Genomic DNA, 21,469 nt, shown 5'->3' on the forward strand with positions numbered 1-21,469 from the left:
GTTGCAAACATCTAATCTGAATCTGCTCTTCTCTAATCTCAAACCATTGCTCCTCATCCTATCACTGCAGGCCTTTGGAAAGATCCCTCTGCAGCCTTCTTGTAGCCCCCTTCAGGTACTGCAAAGCTGCTATTAGGTCTCCCCAGAGCCTCCTCTTCTCCGGGCTGAACAACGCCAGCTCCCTCAGCCTGTCCTCATAGCAGAGCTGCTCCAGTCCCCTGTTCATCTTCATGGCTCTCTTCTGGACCCTCTTCTGAAGCACACTCCATGAGGACTATGTCTTGTGTATTGTCATTCAGACCTTTGACCACGGAGGAATCATTATAGAATGGATTGGGTTAGAAGAGACCTTAAAGACCATCTAGTTCCAACCTCCCTGCCATGGACAGGGACACCTCCCACTAGACCAAATTGCTTAAATATATATCTTTAGATACTTTTTGTTTCATCCCTGTTCATTTGGATGGCAAACCAAGAATGAAGAGGGCACCTTCCTTATTTGAATTAAATTTTATTACTATATCTTCTGTAATTTTAACTGATTTTTTTGGTTGTTTGGGTTTTGGTTTTTATTCTGTGATGTTTGGCAGAATGTAAATTGTTTGGCAATCATCTAAGTGCATCCAATTAATATTTCTCATAGCAGGATTGTGTGTCATAGCATTTGGCAGTGCTTTGTTTAGGTAATGTCCAGAGAATATGCTGTGAATAGATTGTGTTCTGGATAAATAAGTTAGGCATTTAAGTCAAAAGCAGTGTGACTAATGTGGGATATCAAATTCTCTAAGACTTGCAGTTCTATAAATGCTTGGAGAATGCATGCAGGAAAATATAAGCCATTTCCTAACCTTGGCTTTGATTGCACCACATAGCTTAATTCTGGTGTTTGCATTGCAACCAGCTTGGGCGATCTCCACACTGATGGGGGACTGATGTTCTCCACTAGCATCCAGTTCTTCATTACCACAGTCAGTATAAAAGCCTGCTGGTCAGGTTGGCTTCATCAAGATCTTTTCACTGGTGTAGATTCTCTGGCCTATGAGTAAAATATGTTTTAGCCTATTTAATGGATATTTTTATGATTTGGAAGCATAAAAATATGTCCAGCTTGGTAAGATCTTGCACATTAGGCCAATATGGCTCTGCTTACTGTAGAGGGGGTTGGACTAGATGACCTTTGGAGGTCCCTTCCAACTGAGACCATTCTATGATCTGAATATCACAGCAGGAGTGCTTAGGAGCAGTTCTGCAATAGCAAAGTGCCATTGCAAGGACTGTGCTAGGCAAGGCTGAAAATTTACTGTTTGAAACCAGAATTGGTCTGGTGTGTAGATACCTAATAGATACTAAGATGAGCCACTAAGATGCTAAGGGGACTGGAACTTGGAAGGAAAGGCTAAGAGAGCTGGATCTGCTCAGCCTGGAGAAGAAGAGACTGAGCAGAGATCTCATTAATACTTACCAAAATTTAAAGGAGTGTCAGGAGGGTGGAACCAGACTCTTCTCAGTAGTGTCCAGTGACAGGACAAGGGGCAATGGACATAAACTGGAACACAGGAGGTTCCACCTAAACATAGGGAAAAAATTTATCCCTTTGAGGATGGCAGAGCGCTAAAGCCAGGTTGCCCAGAGAGGCTGTGGAGTTTCCAGCCCTGGAGGCATTCAAAACCTGCCTGGGTGTCTTCCTGTGGGATTTATTCTGGGTGACCCTGCTCTGGCAAGGGAGTTGGACTTGATGATCTTCAGAGGCTTGCTCTGATTTATTTCTTTTTCCGTCTTTCAAGTGAGTTTTGCCACATGCTAGTCTAATTTGCATTGTAAATTGAGTTCATCCAGCTTGTGGGACAAATAAGACCTAAACAGGTGCTCATAAAAGTATAATTTGCCAGACAAAATAAACAGTAGATTCTAGGGATTTCTGCTTATCATCTGAATAGGACAGTGACAGAGGGATCATTTTTCCCTGGAATGTGGGAGTGGGAGGAGGCCAGAAGGGTCTTTGAAGACCGAATTTAATTGATTCCTAGATGTAACCTTTTCCTATTTTTCATTTGGAGCTTTTTGGCTCTGCTTTCCTCTTCAGAATGTGGGCAAATGTAATACAAACAAATCACCACCACCTCAAAAAAAAACGCACCACAACTTATTTCTTTGAAGAGGACGTGGAACAAATTGTACAGAGTGGGAATTAAAGGAAGTTTTTAAGTGTATAGCAGCTACAAATTTCAGTACGTACTTGAAGTATTGGGGTGGGGGGTGTTAAATATAAATACCATTACCATAAATTATTGTTCTGTGTGTTCTAAAGTGTTCTTAGCAAGAGAATATGTCTGTAGCAGAAGATTATTTATTCATTTTGTTATGATATTTACCTTGAGCCTACTTGTCCATGATGAGAAGGAAGATCATAAAAATCATAGAATGCTCTGGGTTGGAAGGGACCTCCAAAGGGCATCTAGTCCAACCCTCTCTACAGTAAGTAGGGGCATCCTCAACTAGATCAGGTTGCCCAGAGTCTTGTTGAGCCTCACCTTCAATATCTCCAAGGATAGGGCCTCAACTACCTCCCTGGGCAACTTGTTCCAGTGTTCCACCACCCTCACAGTAAAGAACTTGTTCCTAACAGCCAATCTAAATCTCCTCACATTTCAAACCATTTCCCCTCATCATATTGCTGCAGGCCTTTGCAAACAGTCCCTCTCCAGCCTTTTTGTAGCCCCTTCAGGTACCTGGAGGCCGCTGTTAGGTCCCCTTGAGTCTTCTCTTCTCCAGGCTGAACAACCCCAGCTTCCTCAGCCTGTCCTCATAGCAGAGGTCCAGCTTCCTGATCATCTTGGTGGCCCTCCTCTGGTTCCACTTCATTAGGTCCACGTCTTTCCTGTGTTGAGGTCTCCAGAGCTGGCTGTTGGCTTTAGTTCAGAGGTTTTGGGGTTTTTTTGAAGTTTTGTTAACTGTGGGTTTCTGTAAAGCAGATTCTTGGCATTGTATGTATGGGCATATATATAACAGACCTCACCACTCATGGAGGTCCATTTTCAATTGGAAAGCAACAATCATTAATATTTTTGAAATAACTGGGGTGGGAGTGGGTTTAACCATCAAAATCATGCCTTTGTTGGATAACATGTGAAAAAGCACAGGAGGAACAAAGGATGGAGCTTCTTCAGTTTATGAAAGGAATTATATGAAGTAATTTGATGAAATAAACTGGGTTTGTTGAGCCTTGAGAACAGAAGGCTTAGGGGAGACCTTATTACCATGGACTGGTACATAAAGGGTGGCTACCAGGAGGATGAAGACTCCTTTTTCACATGCGTCCCATCGAAAAATCCCATGAAAAAGACTTGTCCCCATGGGGACAAGTCACTCCTGGGGCAATTCTCATTGGAATCCAGGAGAAAATTTTCCCCCATGAGAACAGTCAGACATTGCAATCACCTCCCAGGAGAAGCAGTGGGTTCCCCTCCATTGGACAGTTTTAAGACTGAGTTTGACAGGCTGCTGGGTCACCTCATTTGAACTATAGTGTTATCTGGAGAGGTTGGACCAGATGATCTTTGGAGTCCCTTCTAACCTGGCATTCTGTGTGAGTTCCCCTAAACAGGACAGGACATAATAACAAAAAATCTTAGCAGCCTTAGGGGTTTCATAAATGCAGAGTGGCATTAGGTGCAGAAATCTCATTAATCGTTCCAAAAACCCTCTTGTTTTAGCCTTAATGCAAGGCAGCCTGAGCTAGAGAACTCTATCAAGGTGTATGAAGATCAGTGTGTGGTTTATATCTACCTGAAGCACACTCTGAAACTGAATTTATTTCTGGTTTTATTTATTTTGGTTTTATTTGTTAGTAGGTTAAGATGGTTCTAAGCACAAAGCCTTAGCTGCCCCATGTGTGGTGTCTAAATTTCTTTCTTTCTCTTCATTTTAGCTAAACACAGGGCACAGATCACAGCTGACTACATCAAGTACAGAGGTGGGAAATGAAAGGAGTCAAAATTTGGAAAGCAGCTCTTTGATGTCAGATCTTCTGAGTGATGTCCCCTTTGCCCTGGCACCACATGTGTTAGCAGTGCAGGGCAGCCGTAACGATGTTCCTGACCGGCTGCTCACCTGCGACATCAGTGAGAATTTATCAAGGTTTTGGTATGACTTTACGCTTGAAAATTCAGTGCTTTGTGACCCATAATGCTTGCTTGATTTTTTTTTTTCTGTCTGTTGTCAAGGAACAAGTCTTAAGGTGAAGATAAAGACTGGTTTAATCAAATTAATATTTTGGGGGCCTGTTACTGGTGTTGCATCAACAGGATTGTTATTCACAGCTGTGTTATGCTTCTTAGCTTTAAGTGAGCTATAACGTAACCATGCTAAATATATCTGTTTATTGCCAAAGAAATTGGACAAAACTGGGTCAGCCTGAGCAGGAGACTGGCTGTTGGTGTGTACTTGCAGTGGGTAGGCTGCAGATACAAACATTTCATAACTTCAAGATGAAGTCTATTCATGTCTGTGCTGTTTTGTTGTTTCACTCAGAGATCCTTTTACATGTGTTAAGATAATTTTCTCATTTTCTACCACTAGAAACCAGTATTGACACTGAAGCAATGCTGCTTTGCACAACTGGGCAGACAGCTTTTTGAGTTAAACCAAGCTTTAAGGCTTCAGAGTTAATTATGAGCAATTAAATAATAATGAAGGCTTACCAGAATTGGTAAAACTTATCCATTTCAAAGTGCAAATCAGTTGCTCTGCTCCCTTCCCAGTAGATGGTATTTTTGTCCATCCCATTTTGTGCCTGGAGAAGTCCTCCCTGCCTGCTTGTTGGCTGCTGTTTGTTCTCAGCACCACATGTGTTCCTGATTTATACACAGATCAGCTTTTCCACTTTAACCTCTTTGCCCCCTGGAGAAGGAAATCTCAGGACACACAATTTTAATGGTCACACCCTTCTTTTTTTAATTTGTGTGCCAGAGATACAGATGGCAATGTTTAACAACAGGAAAACATTACATTGTTTCTTATCCAGCTAAATTAAATGGCTAAGTACCTAAACATGCCTTCTGACAGACCACTGTGTCCCCTGCTCACAAGCTTGAAGCCTGGTTTTCCCCAACTAAAACCAGAGCTGCTGTTGCATGACCAAAAGTTCTCTGATGTCCCATCATCATTTGTGATGAATAATGATCTGTGTCACACAAAAGACTGCACTTGTTTTCTCTTCAGGGTAGAATATTTATATCCTACCAAATGTGAGTAGCTATTTTCATCTATTTTTTGTGTTTAAAATACAAACTTGCATCTTCTTGCAACGTTTGAGATAAATGCCATAAACGATGGAGAAATGAACATTGTGAATATGTCTTAGGTTGTTTTCATGGTTTAGATTTTTTTTTTAAATGTGTGTATTTAATATTTTTGAAGTTTCAGGGAAGGTATCTGTGGTGCACTGCAATAAATAATTGCTAAATAAAAGTGAGTTATTTGTCACTTCTAAGAGTCAATACTGAGCTTCACCTATATTGGTTACTGTAGCTGTGACCATTCAGACTTCAGGGGAGCTTGAAGCTGGAAATTCAGTTTGGAAATCTTTTCTGTGTCATTTAAAAATGGGGGCCCTTCTGATTTAATACGTCCCACTTTCATCTGATCTACTCTGGGTGCTGTGTTGATGACATGCCATGGTTTAGGTGGCATCCATGACACTGCTCTGAGGACAGTGTGGCTGTGAACTGGGAAGTATCGTAGAATCAGGTTGCTCCAGGCCTCATCTAACCTGGCCTTGAACAGGGAGGGGGCATCCACAACCTCCCTGGGCAACCTGTTCCAGTGCCTCTCCACCCTCACTGTAAAGAATTTCTTCCTAATCTCCAGTGTAAATCTGCCCTCCTCAAGCTTCAACCCATTCCCCCTTGTCCTATCACTACAAGCCCTCGTAAACAGTCTCTCTCCAGCTTCCGTGTAGATCTCCTTCAGGTACTGGTCTAGTGGAAGGTGTTCCTGCTGATGGCAAGGAGGTTGGAACTAGATGATCTTTTATGGGGTTGGAACTAGAACCCAAACCATTCTATGAATTTATTAATAATTAGACCTTGGACAGAGCTGTTTGCTTTGTGTTACCTATATATATATACACATATGTGTGTGTAAATTGTATTGACAGGACTGAAAGAGATGTCATCCCTGATGTCATTAATGTTGAGATTAAGACAGGTGGTCAACTCCAGAACTAACAATGAAAGCCTGAGGTGTGATCCTGGGCTAGTGAAGTGCTGTGAATGGGAGCTTTGTCACAGCAGTTTATTTAGAGATACTTTCGTTTAGGGCAGATTTTGAGTTTTGTTTGCAGTCCTCCCCATTTTTTCCCCTCTGCTTTGTGTGATAGCTTCCTTACGAAATTTTCTAATAAATCAAACATAACACTTCTTATTTCCTCTGGAAAAGATTTCAGTACAGGCTCTGGAAAAATCTAATTTTAAATGTGGGGAAAAAAAAGGGGGATTGAGACCCACATGTTCAAAGGTAAATCAAAGAATAATTGCATCCAGAGCAGCCCAACAGAAAGCTGTCTGGGAGCTGGTCCCTCCAGACAATTCCCTGGTGACAAAGGCAGAAATGGAACCAGAAAAGGCCATGTCCAGCAGGTCAGTCAAAGGAGTGGTTACAGATCCAGTTTCTGATGTTTTCTGTGAAGTGTGATCCAAATGTACTGCAGCTGACAGAGACACTTGTGTGGTCAAAGAGGAGAGGCTTTGACCTGGAGCAAATGAAGGCAAAGTGCAGAGAGCACACTGACCATGGGAATTACAGCATCTCAAAATAACACACAGATCAGGGCACTTTTAGCTGGAGAACCTCTTGTGTTCACAACAGCACGAAACCAACCTCCTGGGCAAGGCCAGTGGATTGTTCTGAACAACAACATAACACTTGTGCTTGAAAAACTGCTCTGCTCTCCTCCCTCCAACCACCCTTTTGGCATGGCATGACAATTCATCCTGCTTTGGGTTCTCTCTGCTCAGCCTAGTGAGTGAGGACGAGAACCAGAAGCACAGATCCTAGCGGTAAACTCTTCCCTTCTTGGGTAACTGCAGCTCTTCTATTGATGATGGGGCGATTCCAGATTAACCAGATTTCCTTTCAAAGCCAGAGAATGTCTTTTATAGAAACCAAGAGGAAAAAATTCCTCCTTAAATTCCAAAGGTAGGCTCCCATTTGGTGCAGTCGAAAGAAGCAGCCCATTTGCTGTGCTGCAGCTCTTCGTCAGCACTGGCATTCTGTAATGAGCTCACAAAGTTAGAAAGCTGTGTTAGGCCTGGTTAAGGTCCCTTCCAACCCAAACCATTCTATGATTCTGTGATTATGCTCCATAGTCCTTTTTAGTGTATGTGTAGTGGATAGCACAACGGTCCTTCATGCCCCTGTACATTAGTGTAAACAAGCAGTCTGTAGCAATGTTTCTAGGCTGTGTTTTACTCCAGGGACTGTCAGTGAATGCTTACTGGAAGTTTCTGTTCTGATGAGGTATCAATCAGAGTAGCTCAATGAGCTTTGCTGTATTGCAGCTCAGTGCTTCATTGAAAAATCCCTTCTACAGAAGCAAACCAGCCTGAGCATGCTGTATGGTTTGTGTAAAGCTGGAAAGCTTTCAGCCTTGTACTGCAGGTTATGAGGAGATAGATGCTGGAGAAGCCTTTTTGTTATTTCTGTAGCAAAAGAGAATATCTAGCAGTGGAAGTTAGGATGACCCCAGAAAGATGCAGCAGCTGTAGAACAGAGACAAGAAAAGGCTTAGTTCTTCCAGCCAATTCAATTCAATTTTCCTTGCTGCAAAGATAAAATAAACCCTTAAAAAAAAGATCTCATTTACAGGGCTGTCCTCTTAAGTCAGTCAACACATGTACTTCAATAAGAGAACACAAAAGAAACTGCTTACAAGCAAGCAAAGAAAAAAAGATGAGCCTCAGTTACAAACATCCCTCACCCACCTGATGGTGAGCATCAGCGTTATGGTTAGGGCAGCTATGCATGGCCAAAGCTTCATGGAACTCTTCTGGCAGGTCAGCTTTGGGCTAAATCTCACTTGGAAAGAAATCTGAAGGAGATAGGCCCAGAAAACAAAAGACTTAGGTGAAATGGACCTTCACAGTGAGAAGGGAAGTCTTTATTTATAGCAACTGATACTTGTTAGCACTGAAAAAAGACCTTGGGCCTTTAGCCTGACCACTGTGTCGCCATTTTTATGAAGAGATCTGCTGTTTGTCTCCTTTCCTTGAGAAAATTAAGGAGTGTGTGGTGTTTTGGAAACTGTAATTTCTTTTTTTTTTTTTTTCCTCTCCTCCTCAGCTGTTTTTAGAAAATCCTGGTGCATCTGCTTGGCTTATTCTGCTCTTAAAGACATTTTTACATTCCCATAACTCAGATTTTGTCTTTTTACATGTTTATACAGGGCTTTATCTTGCCAATTGATTCAAAGGCTTTTTACTTTGTGCTGTTATTGGACTTTAATGTCTTTTGTAGTTTGGTTAGTTCTTCAGTTGTCTCCCAAATAAAATAATAATAATAATAATAATAATAATAATTTAAAAACATTGAGAGTCTACCTTGCAGAAATGTTTTTGAGAGCACAGTAACTTAGCAACTCTGTTTACTTTCCCTCTGTACATATTGATCTTCAACTCCTCTTGTACAGTGATTATTACATTAAGGTGATGAAATTTGGGATAAACAGAGAAGAAAGGTGATTCTTATCTGAGCATTTCCTCCCTCAAACCTTTTGTCCCAGATAGATCCAACGTGGACTTGTAGGCGCCTTTCGTTGAGTGCCTGATGGTGTGCTGGCTCAGGCCAGGCCAAAAGGTCCAAGTAGGGAATTTCTCAGATACAAATCTCTCTTCTGGGCTTCCTCCATGCTTGATGTGCTTAATTACAATCCCAGTCAGCCTAGTTTCCATCCACTAGCTCTTTGGCCAGTCTTAAGATGAGACTCACCCTCTGACTTGTCCTCCTTTCCTCTGGCCATCTATGCCACTGCCAGAGATGGCTCCAGTATTGTCCCTGGAAACAGGATGAATTTATCCATCTCAGCCTGTTCGTCCTGCTCTTCTCCTGATGAATTATTTCTGCAGAGATCAGACCTGGTGTAACCAAATAGGAATTCATTTACTTTTCAATAAGTATTTTGATTTGTTTGAAGTGGTTTAAGTTGTGACAGTGTGGTCTGGGGAGGGTTCAGTGAGCTCTTTCTTTGCTCCAAATACAATGAAAGAGCTGGTCTGTTGCCAGCCATGGAGGGAGGAGGAGGAGAAAATTAGAATATGAAGCATTTAAGGCAAAAGCCAGACAAAAATAAAACTTCATTCTGTAGATAAAGTTTTAGTTATGAAGTCAACAGCAGTTCAAAGTAGAGAGCTGTAGAGGAAGTTCATTTATAATGACCACTTCCCAAAATGGGCTGAGGTAGAATTCAGACTCTACTGTCTAGCTGTAGCCAGCAGCCAGTGGTTTTCTATCTGCTGTGTGCTTCAACTCTGTGACAAAACAGCCTGGGAATGGCCTTGCATGAAGCTTAGTTGCCAGATGATGCCTACATTTGTCTTCAGCATAGTGATATTTTATGCAATCACTAAAAAAAAGGCAGTTCTGAAAGGAAAAAGAGATTTTTGCACAAATGTGGATTTCAGCAAAGTTATTATAATGTACAGCTTCATAACTGAGAACAGGATTTGTCCTCAATTTTACTGCAAATTAAGGTTTATGAATATCTATAGGGTGGAGGTCATGAGGATGGGGCTGGGCTCTTTGCAGTGGTGCCCAGTGATAGCACAAGGGGCAGTGGGTACAAACTAAAATACAGGAGGTTTCACTTGAACTTGAGGAGAAACTTCTTTCCTGTGAGGGTGCCAGAGCACTGGACCTGGCTGCCCAGTGAGGTTGTGGAGTCTCCTGTGGAGACTTTCAAAACCCACCTCACTGTATTCCTGTGCAACCTGATCTAGGTTGTTGGCCTTGCTTTAAGCAGGAGGGTTGAACTAGATGGTCTCCAGTGGTCCTTCCAACTTCCACCATTCTGTGATTCTATGTAAAAGTTAGGGCAACAGAAACCTGTGTAAATCCAGGTACATCCACAGGGAATGTAGGTACATATTATGTATGTTTGTATAGATGCGGGGTGGGGGGGGGGGGGGGGGTGAGACAGAGATATAGAGATAGAGAGAGAGAGAGAGAGAGAGAGAGAGAGAGATATGATACATACATAGATACATAAACAGATACATAGAGATGGGGAGAGAGAGAGAGAATCATAGAATCATAAAATGGTCTGAGCTGGAAGGGGCCTTCACAAGTCATCTAGTCCAACGCCTTCTGCTGTAAGCAGAGACATCCTCCACTAGATCAGGTTGCTCAGAGCCCTGTCAAGCCTTACTGTGAGTATCTCCAGGGATGTGGCCTCAACTACCTCCCTGGGCAACCTGTTCCAGTGTTCCACTACCCTCATGCAAAGAAATTGTTACTAACATCCAATCTAAATCTACTTTTTTCTACTTTGAACCATTGCTCCTCATCCTATCACTGCAGGCCTTTGTAAGCAGTCTCTCTCCATCCTTCTTGTAGCCCCCTTCAGGTACTGAAGGCCTCTATTAGGTCTCCCTGGAGCCTTCTCTTCTCCAGGCTGAACAACCCAGCTCCTTCAGCCTGTCCTCATAGGTAGGTAGGTAGGTAGATAGATAGATAGATAGATAGATAGATAGATAGATAGATAGATAGATAGATAGATAGGTAGATATGCAAGTTGATTATTCACAAAGAGCTATCTCATGTGCCATTAGTCTTCAGTTTCTCCAGAAGGATTTTCTTACGTCCTTCAAATATCAGATGCTTCATGACTACTGGCTGGACACCTGTGTTGTTTTGCCATATCTGCTGTTAATAATGCACTTACCTGTGAGTCCATATGGAGGAAAAACACATAGTTTTTTTTTTAAATGCCCCATAAAAAAATAGTCCTTGAACTTTTGCCAGTTGTGTAACTTGTGTGAAGGAACAAAGCGGCTATGTACATAGAATCACAGAATAACAGACTGGTTTGGTTTGGAAGGGGCCTTAAAGATCATCTAATTCCAACCCCCTTGCCATAGGGCAAGGTCCTACTAGACCAGCTAGCTCAAGGCTCCAAGCCTCTGAACACTTCTAGGCTTGGAACCTCCACAACTTCTCTGGGCAACCTGTTCTAGTGCCTCACCACCCTCATGGGGAAGAATTTCTTCCTAATGTCTAATCTCAATCCAGCTTCATCCACTTTGAAACCATCATCCCTCATCCTGTCACTCCATGCCTTTGTCAAAAGTCCCTCTCCCAACTTTCAGGTCTCTCCCCAGCTATCATCCATAGATGAAGATGCACTTTCTGGACCTGGATCTTTGCTGCTTTCGTGTGAACCGTGTGCCTTTAAGAACCGCTCTCTACCCTCATAATTCCTTATTATAGGAAATTGCAGTTGGCAGCAATCAGGTTTAAGTATTTAAACATTTTGCATTTAATTGAGGGGGATTAAATTCACATTGCCAATTGAAAATGTTTTTCCATCTTAACTACAAACCATGCTTGTATGTTTTAAAGCTTTTTTAAGGCGTTGATACTGGCTTAGTGTGAAAATACTCCAGTTCATAAACACAAACTAAAACACATCATTATCTTGTCATTTAAAGAAGGACACATTCCCTAGCAGGTACCAAATTGTTTATTACTTTCATCACTGCCTTCCCTTCACTCCCCTTCTCCATCCCTCTCCCAGTGATCAATTTTAAGTGTCACATGTGGAAAAAAGTCCTCATAATGAAAGAACTGGCAGAATCTAGTCAAGAACAGTGATCCCTCTTGGTAGAGGATCACATCCAGCTCATTTTTTGCACTTTCTTGTAATCTAAATGACTTCAATATTTCCAAGAATGAGGCTCAGAGACAAGGAATTGTGATGACCTTTCCTTTGAAGTAAAATTTTAAAAACCACAGGGAGAAAGTCTATGAAAATGTGGCTGCCTTCCATGCTTTTTAGAAACATGCTTTGTTACTGCTCAGAGTAGTAAAATGTTTTTCATTAACCATGGACATCCTACAGTGGAGCTCAAGAGGAGCAACCTGGTCTAGTGGAAGGTGTCCCTGCACATGGCAGGGGGATTTGAACTAGATGATCTTTAAGGTCCCTTCCAACCTAAACCAATCTATGAATCTGCACCCCTCGTGTTTAACCAGGACTTGACTGCAGGAGCTCAGCAGGCACAGACTGAAGCTTGGAGAGGTGCTGAATGTTCTGGAGAAGGCAGAGATTTGTTATGGCAATTATATAATTATTATGTAATTGCTACAAAAGTGGGATTTGCCACCAAAAAATCATTCATCCTCTTATCTTCTCGATGCAGATCAGATAACACTATTTTTAATCAGGAATGTAATCCAGTTTCCTACGTCCTCTCACCCTCTGGATACACTGAAGCACCACGATAAAACTGTTTTGAAATGGATCTTAATTCTCCATGCTTTGCCTTTTAGACTTGTAAAGTGTTGAGGAGACAGGTTTTATATGTCTCTGGAAGATGTTTAAGAATCATTAACCCAAATTGAAAGCAAACAGACATCAAAAAGTTCAAATCTGTGTTTCAAGTATTTAAAACTGTAAAATAATACATAAAAATCTTTTCCGCTTCTAATAGAATCACAGAATAGTTTTGTTTGGAAAAGATATTTAAGATCATAGAATGGTTTGGGTTGGAAGGCACCTCCAGAGGTCAACTAGTCCAACCCCCCTGCAGTCAGCATGGACATCCTCAACTAGATCAGATTGCTCAGAGCCTTGTCAAGCCTGATCTTGAGTATCTCCAGGGATGCCACCTCAACTACCTCCCTGGGCAACCTGTTCCAGTGTTCCACCACCCTCATGGTGCAGAGCTTGCTCCTAACACCCAATCTAAATTTCCTGTTCTCTAATTTCAAACCATTGCCCCTGGTCCTAGCACTGCAGACCTTTGGAAACAGTCTCTCTGCAGCCTTCAGGTACTGGCAGGCTGCTATTAGGTCTCCCTGGAACCTTCTCTTCTCCAGGCTGAGCAACCCCAGCTCCCTCAGCCTGTCCTCGTAGCAGAGCTGTTCCAGCCCCCTGATCATTTTCGTGGCCCTCCTCCATCAGGTCCATGTCTTTCCTGTGTTGAGATCTGCAGAGCTGGATGCAGTACTCTGGGTGAGGTCTTACCAGAACAAAGTGGCAGAATCACCTCTCTCTGTCTGCTGGCCACCATTTTCTAGCATTCTCTAATTCTATCAAGTCTGGTGATAAACCATGTCCCTCAGCACCATATCTCTGTGTCTTAATATTCATTTTCTGGCAGAATAAATTGGAATAAAACATTGAAATAGATCTTAATGGAAAATTCTTCCTTTCCTTCCAAGCCAAAAGCTGCAAGAATTACTGTTCTAAGAAACAATTGGGTTCCTTTGAAGTGAAACTAAAACACAAGATGATGGAGAGCAGGTCTTCTGAGGAGCAGCTGAGGGAACTGGGGTTGTTTAGCCTGGAGAAGAGGAAGCTGAGGGGAGACCTCATTGCTCTCTGCAACTCCCTGAAAGGAGGTTGGAGCCAGATGGGTTTGTTCTGTTCTCAGTAGTTTCAAGTGATAGGAGAGGAAATAGCCTCAAGTTGCACCAGGGGAGCTTTACATTGGATGTTGAAAAAATAAAGCACGTGGAGAGTTTAAACTTTGATGGGTATTGACTTTCCAGTGGAAAATGGTTAAAGTGATTAGTTGCTTCTTTAAGGAGGAAGACAAAGAATACTTTATCTCAGCTATCCAAATGGAAAAGCAGCCATAAGATTTGGAAACCTCCTCCCTGTTTTTCATCAAATGTCAAATGAAGCAGCACTTTTCACTATCCAGCCTTCAGGTTTACCTTTACTTGACTCCTCTATTGATATCTGTAGCTTCTTATGACCCCTATATTTATCTGACTCCTTTACCTGACTCCTCTATTGAATAGCTTTCTGTTTCTCCTCCAAGCACAGTCATCTCCCCTAATCCATACTGTATTGAGCAATTGGTAAGCAACATTATTAATGGGAAGGCAGCCACCCCCAGAAAGCATCCTCACATTGGATTTTGGAAGATAAGGATAAATTGAGCATTCTGCCTGGACCTCACTTGCCTCTTTGCCTCACACAAAAGAATATATGGGCTATGGATAATTTATAAACAAATAGTATTATGTTATTGATTGCCAATCTCCATGGTTACTGGGCTCCTCCAATTTCATCTTGGCTTCTGTGTGATTAAACCTTGTGGATTAAGCTGGAAGGGCAGGAATTGTTACAAAGGAGGAAATATCCTTTAGTTTGCATCATGGCTTAAGTGGCAAAGCTTGTTTGTCTCTGTGTATGGAGTTGGTAAGAAACAAGCAGCATTGTTCTCAAGCACCTGAAAGTGAGTTCTTTGAGTAATGGAGCACTGATGTGTTGGTGGGATTGGTCTGGGCTGGAAGGGACCTTCAAAGGTCATCTGTTCCAACCCCCTCTGCAGTAAGCAGGAGCATCCTCAACTAGATCAGGTCACCCCGAGTCCTGTTGAGCCTGACCTTGAATACCTCCAGGATTGGAGCCTCAACTACCTCCCTGGGCAACCTGTTCCAGTGTTCCACTACCCTCATGGTAAAGAATTTGTTCCTAACATCCAATCTAAATCTACTCTTCTCTAACTTCAAACCATTGCCCCTGCTCCTATCACTGCATGCCTTTGGGAACAGTCCCTCTCCATCCTTCTTGTAGGCCCCCTTCAGGCTGCTATTAGTTCCTAGGCTTTGTTACACACCATCTGGGTGCTTTCTGCCTGTTGTTATACTGGGATCTGTAAGAATCACAGAATGCATCACGTTGGAAGGGACCCTCAAAAGACATCTTGTCCAACCCCCCTGCAGTCAGCAGGGACATCTTGAACTAGATCAGGCTGCCTTTGTTTGACCTTGAATGTCTCCAGGGATGGGTCCTCAAACATATCTCTGGGCAGCCTTTTCCAGCATTTCACCACTCTCATTGCAAAGAACTTTTTCCTTATATCCACCCTAAATCTCCCCTGCTCCAGTTTCTGTCCTGTCCTGTCACTGTCCTGCCCGTTGTCCTGTCACTATAAGCCCTTCTAAACAAGCCCTTCAGATGCTGAAAAGTAGCTGTAAGGTCTCTATGGAACCTTCTCTTCTCCAGGCTGAACAAACCCAACTCTTTCAGCCTGTCCTCATAGGAGAGGTGCTGCAGCCCTCTGATCATCTTCATGGCCTCACTCTGGACCTGCTCCAGCAGGTCTATGTCCTTCTTGTGCTGGACACAGTACTGCAGGTGAGATCACACCAGAGCAGAGCAGAGGGGCAGAATCTCCTCTCCCAATCCGCTAGCCGTGCTGCTTTTGGTGCAGCCCAGGATGTGGATACCCCAGGCTTTAGAGCTGCTATGTTCTAACGTAACTTCAATGTAGCAGCAAGTACTCAGGCTTGTACAGTTAATTTTTGTTAATGTTCTTTTTCTTCCTTCCTGCTGTAGGACAGACCCAGACAATCAACGGGAGCATTATTAATACTAAAAAAATAATAACAGCAATATAAAAATAACCACACACACAATATTAAGTGCCATCAAACTGTGCTTTCTACCCCCTCCCTCTATTCTGCAGTTATAATAATCTCAGACAGCTCTTGGAACAACAGTATGGGAAAGTTTAAAGCAAACTTCAGTGAAGTTGACTTTTCTTCCAAGCATGTTTTGAATACTTCTCTATGTCACCTTTGAACTGACCCAAAGCAGGTTAGTCCTCTTCTGAATACCTCAAGTCCAAGCTATCAAACTACATTCAAATGCAAATAGGAAACAGTGGAGGAGGAGTTTGCATCTTGAAATAACTTTTTTTAAAAAGTAATCTTTTAGGTTTCGTGTCCTGATTATTCTTTCACTTTTCCTTATCAGGCTGTTTTACATTTAATTTTAGTTTTCCTCTTTCTGGATTCAATTTCCCCTAGCTTCATCTTTGTGGCATATTTATCCTGCTGCAAGCTATTCCCTGAGCTTGTGGATATCTGCTTTCCAATCTAACTGCAGAGGTAACAGCTTTGAAGGGCATGGTCACTTTCACCATGGGCTCACTGACTGCTCCTTCTCCTTGCCAGTTTTGAACAATAAAGTACTGCCTTGTCAATATTTTCATTCTCTCCTCCTTTTCTCTTTCTTAAAGGCCATAGATTCCTTCCCAAATAAAGCATGTTGATGATTTTTATTTTTTTTTCTTTTCTTCTTGTTGGTTCACTCCAAATATGGAACTTTTGGCATCTATCTTGTCTCTGGAGGCTCCCAAAGGAGTGGATACTCACAGCAAGTAGCAGATATTTAAATAAGTAAAAACAAAAATAGGGTTTACAAAGAGTCATAGAATTATAGAATCATACAATGGTAGAAATTTGGAAAGGACCTCCAGAGATCATCAAATGCAACCTCCCTGCCAAAGCTGGATCACCTAGGGCAGGTCACACAGGAACACATCCAGGCAGGTCTTGGAAGTCTCCAGAGAAGGAGACTTCACAGCCTCTCTGAGGAGCCTGTTCCAGTGCTCTGTTATCCTTAAAGAAGTTTTTCCTCATGTTGAAGTGGAATTTTTTGTGTTCCAGTTTGTATCCATTGCCCCTTGTCCTACCACAAGACACCACTGAAAAGAGCCTGGCTCCTTCTTGACACCCACCCTTCAGATACTTATGAATAAGTTTTATAGAATGTTCTTTCACATAACCCACTGCTGAAATGAAAGGGTTTAAGTACATAAAAGCCATAAGATCATTAAACCAAGATGCTTAGGTCCTACTGTAGTCACAGAAGGACCAGAAGCAACAAAGAAACCCCCTTTGAAAAAACAAAGTGTCTGCAAGACTATAGAAAACAAAACATGTCTGGAAAGAGGATTTCTGGGTGGTTTTGGCTAGATTAAATCCCAGAAATTGACAGTAGAAGCCATTCCAGAACTGCATTCAGATTACTCTTCCATAAGAACCGGTGAAGTAACAATATAATTCTACATTTCTGCACAGTTCCATCATCTCCTCCTTAGATGTCTAATTCCCTGAAACTTTTCCCTGCCTTCCAAAGAAAAACACTGGCCAAGAAGTGAGCCCAACTGAGCCCACTAGTGAGGACTGAAAATAGGGGTTTGCAAAGTGGAAAATTATCCTGAGATGTATATCACAGAATCACTATGATTAGATAAGACCTTGAAGATCATCAACTCTAACCATTATTCAACCCTTCCAGGGCCACCACTACACCATATCCTTGAGCACCACATCTAGACAGCTTTCAAATGCATCCAGGGATGGGGATTCAGCTACTTGGCCGGGCAGCCTGTTCCAGTCTTTGAGAACCCTTTCACATAGAATTTTTTTCCTAATGCCTAACCTAAACCTCCCCTGGCATAACTTGCCATTTCCTCTTGTCCTATTGTGACTTGTGACAAGAAACCAGCTCTCATCTCACTCCAACCTCCTTTCAGGGAGTTGTGGAGAGCAAGAAGGTTCTCTCCTCAGCCTCTTTTTCTGCAGACTAAACAACCCCAGTTCCCGCAGCTGCTCCTCACAGGACTTGTTCTCCTGACCCTTCACCAGCTTTGTTGCCCTTCTCAAATGGGCAACGTTAAATGGTGAAAAGTGGTTTAAGGTATCAGAGGTTGTTTGGTCTTCGCTCCTTTCCACACAAGAACAATAAACTGAAAAATACACAAAGCTGGATCAGATTGGAGAATTCTCATAAATTCTGTATTGCATCATTGGGCATGAAACTCTTAATTCAGGAATGCTTCAGAGTATGGTTTCAGATTTCTATTTCATGAATCTGTGCCAGCACAGCTTCCTGTGATCAGATGACATGTCCTGTCACTTCCAGGCTTCTTTTTCCCCAAAATACTGAGTTAAATTTCTCTGACACGCAGAAACTTGCACACAGGTGTTTGGTTGACAGGCAGGGCAAGAGGCCACTCTGATTTTCCTCTCCTGATTGTACCTTTGTGATCACAGAATCATAGAATGGTTTGGGTTGGAAAAGACCTCTAGGATCATTGAGTCCAACCATCAGCCTAAGAGCACCATGGCTATTAAACCACATCCCAAGGTGCCATGTCCACAACGTTTCTTGAACACCTCCAGGGGTGGTGACTCCACCACCTCCCTCAGCAACCCACTCCACTCACAGTATTAATTATTATATTTCTCACTGCATTAATCCTTGTAAGCACTTCTCACTTTCTCAGTGAAGACTTATTAATTAGACATGTGAGGAGTCGTGGAACAATTAAAGTGGGTCTTCATCATGAAGAAGTGGTCTGCAGGGAAGAGGAGCTGTACAGTAAATGTGCTATCTGCCAGCCCTTTATTGACAGAGCCCATGCTGAGAAAACCCAAGATCAAATCAATAACCTTTTGCCTAAAGAAGAAACTATCATGCCTCATAGATTGAGACACTAAAGTCTTCTTCTCTATTATTCATAATACACAGCCCCTGTCATGGAGCTTAATCAGAATTCACAAAGCTGCTAAAGCTGAGAAAAATTACTGATTTTACTAAAGAAGAAGAGAAGATGGGGCCTTCAGGGGAAGTCTTAGCAGCTATATTTCACTCCGTGTTAGCTGGCAGGTTCACTGCTGTGAGAAACCAGAGGCATTTTTCTTCCTCAGAAAACCTGAGCACAACTGCCCCACGCTAAGCACCTAAATACCATAAAATCATAGAATTGTTTTGGTTGGAAAAGACCTCTAAGATCATCAAATCCAACCATCAGCCTAACACCACCATGGCCACTAAGCCATGTCCCTAAGTGCCATGTGTACACGTTTTTTGAACACCTCCAGGGATGGTGACTCCACCACTTCCCTGGGCAGCCTGTTCCAATGCCTGACCACTCTTACAGCAAAGAAAGAGAAAGTTTTCCTAATATCCAGCCTAAACCTTCCCTGGTAGAACTTGAGGCCTTTTCCCCTCTTCCTACCACTTGTTACTTGGAAGAACCTCCAACCTCCTTTCAGGTAGGCAGTTGTGTGTTCAGCCTGCTGACCAGCAGCATGGTCATGCTGTTTCTCTGGAGGAATCCTCCAGCCTTAGGAGACAGGATGTTTGGAGCCGAATCTCCCTCTGTTTCTCCTGCTGCAACTCTTCCATCCTACTTTTATACAAAATATAATTAATATTAGGTCAGTTGGAGCCCATCCCTGCAAGACACAAGCTCCTTGCTCTTGGCCCTCACATTTTTTTTCACTCTGCCAAAGAAGCAAAGAGATGGAAAGAAAGATGGGAGAGAAGGAGAGGCAATGGCTCTTGTCTGCCTTCCAAGGATGACAGAAGGGCCTGCAGCTTGACACCCTTAGGGTGATGATCTTGAGCTCCTCCTAACCTTTCCCCTGCCCTGCTCCTAGAGGTGCTGCTCCACCCTGGATATTTAATTACACACACAAAATCCCTACCAGCAAGCTAACAACATGATAATCTGAGGACTAATTTAGGTGGGAAATTAAAAATCTGAATTCAAATAATCTCATGAAGAGGAAGGTCTCAGCTATATAGCTTCCATCTTCTGCACCATTCCAGTGCCAGGTGTTGCATCAAAGGAGGCACAAGCTTTTCCTTTTCCTCTTCTGGCTTTATTCATCTAGGGAAATCTGATCCAGATTACGTTTGGGGGTGGGGAACAACTAAACCCACTGCTTCTGATAATCACTGCAGCCATCTAGAACACTCCCTCAGCTGCACACCACCATGGATGTCAGCAGCACACCTGTGCAGCAGGATCCCCCAGCTAAACTGGAACTCAGTTTATCTCTCCACAGCAGGTGAAAATCAAACCCAGAAAGGAGTAGCACAAGTCTCCTGGCCAGTAACCATTTTCTTGGTAACAGGTGACATGCAGCTGCTCTTATCAAGGTAAAAGCTACTGATACTAGAGGTAGGAAAGAATTTTTGAGGTGGTGTCACAGATGATTTTGTCACCTACAACGAAGATACTCTGTATTTACAACCTATCTGTTTGAGAGATGAGTAGTTGTGAAAAGGAGATAGAACTTCATTAAAAGAGTGATTAGGAAAAGGCCATCTCAATCTTCACAAGTGTTTATGGAGTACCCCTTTGCAAAGATAAATTATGTTCTGACTTCCCCTCACTAGACAAGCCAGCTTTTGCCTCTTTCAAGAGTCCTTTGAAATCAACCTTGTTGGTTTCTGTGGAGTGAGGGCTGATCTCAGCTTGCAGCTGTGGATCCAAGCATGTCAACCCCACATATGCCATATATTATACAGAGCAAATGTTTCATGCATAATGTCATCTACCTTCCATGGCAATCTGAATAGGTAAAAACTTTAAATTCTGAGGTATTGCATAGCCACTGGGCTGATAAAGTAATTTGCAGCATGAAATCTACTATAAAAACAGCCAACACTTGACATGAAGACAGAGGATGCTGCCCAAACCCAAGCTATGCTTCTGCAGGTTTTTGTGCATCATGCAATTCTTCAAAGTACTAAACATGAACATAACTACAAGTGGTTTTTATTTCTGAGACTGGAAAGCCATTCCAGGACAGGAAGTGAGGCCAGCAGGGTGGACCTCTGAAGGATGTTTTCCTAGGCAAGAAAGGGACTGTGATAAAGCTCTCTCTGATCCTCTGCATGTGGTTGGGAAAAGGTCAATGAAGAAAGAGGTGGCTTACTCTGAGGTGCAGCAGACACTGTGTTTCCACTGACAATCTCTGCAAGTCCACTGTGTGTAGAGGAGTGTGTGAGAGTTTAGAGAGTACTGTATGAGACTGAGTCTCACACAAGAAATGAAAGATGATCTCTGGATTCTGAAAGATTTCTCTGGAAATACAAGAAGGACATGGATCTGATGGACAGGGTCCAGAGGAGGACCACAAAGATGATCAGAGGGCTGCTGCACCTCTCCTATGAGGACAGAGTGAATGAGTTGGGTCTGTTCAGCCTGGAGAAGAGAAGGCTCCAGTGAGACCTTATAGCAGCCTTCTAGTGCCTGATGTGGGCCTCCAGGAGAGCTGCAGAGGAACTGTTATAAGGGCCTGTGGTGAGAAGACAAGGAGCAATGTGTTTAAACTACAGCAGGATAGATTTAAATTGGACATTAGGAAGAAGTTCTTTACTATGATGGTGGTGAGACGCTGGAACAGAGAAGTTGTGGGCACCTTATCCCTGGAAGTGTTTAAGACCAGGCTGGATGAGGCTTTGAACAACCTGGTCTAGTGTGAGATGTCCCTGAGCATGGCACAGAGGTTGGAATTGATGACCTCTAAGGTCTCTTCCAGCTCAAGCCATTCTATGATTCTGTGTTCTCAATGTAGACTGGGAGACAGAAAATATCCATTCATCAAAAAAAAAATTTAAAATTTTAAGTAAGAGGACAACTACATGGTC

General features: G+C 42.6%; 1 protein-coding gene across 1 annotated transcript in view; it reads left to right on the forward strand.

The window, feature by feature from the left end:
* The window catches only part of UMAD1 (UBAP1-MVB12-associated (UMA) domain containing 1), a 78,597-nt gene extending 74,411 nt beyond the window's left edge, over positions 1-4,186 (forward strand). The window contains exon 3 of the mRNA XM_054385133.1: positions 3,929-4,186. Within this exon, the coding sequence (XP_054241108.1) occupies positions 3,929-4,186 (258 nt within the window). The remainder of the gene's footprint in view (positions 1-3,928) is intronic.
* Positions 4,187-21,469: the final 17,283 nt, after the last annotated feature.

This window comes from Indicator indicator, chromosome 11 (genome assembly GCF_027791375.1).
Source record: "Indicator indicator isolate 239-I01 chromosome 11, UM_Iind_1.1, whole genome shotgun sequence".
Taxonomy (NCBI): Eukaryota; Metazoa; Chordata; class Aves; order Piciformes; family Indicatoridae; genus Indicator; species Indicator indicator.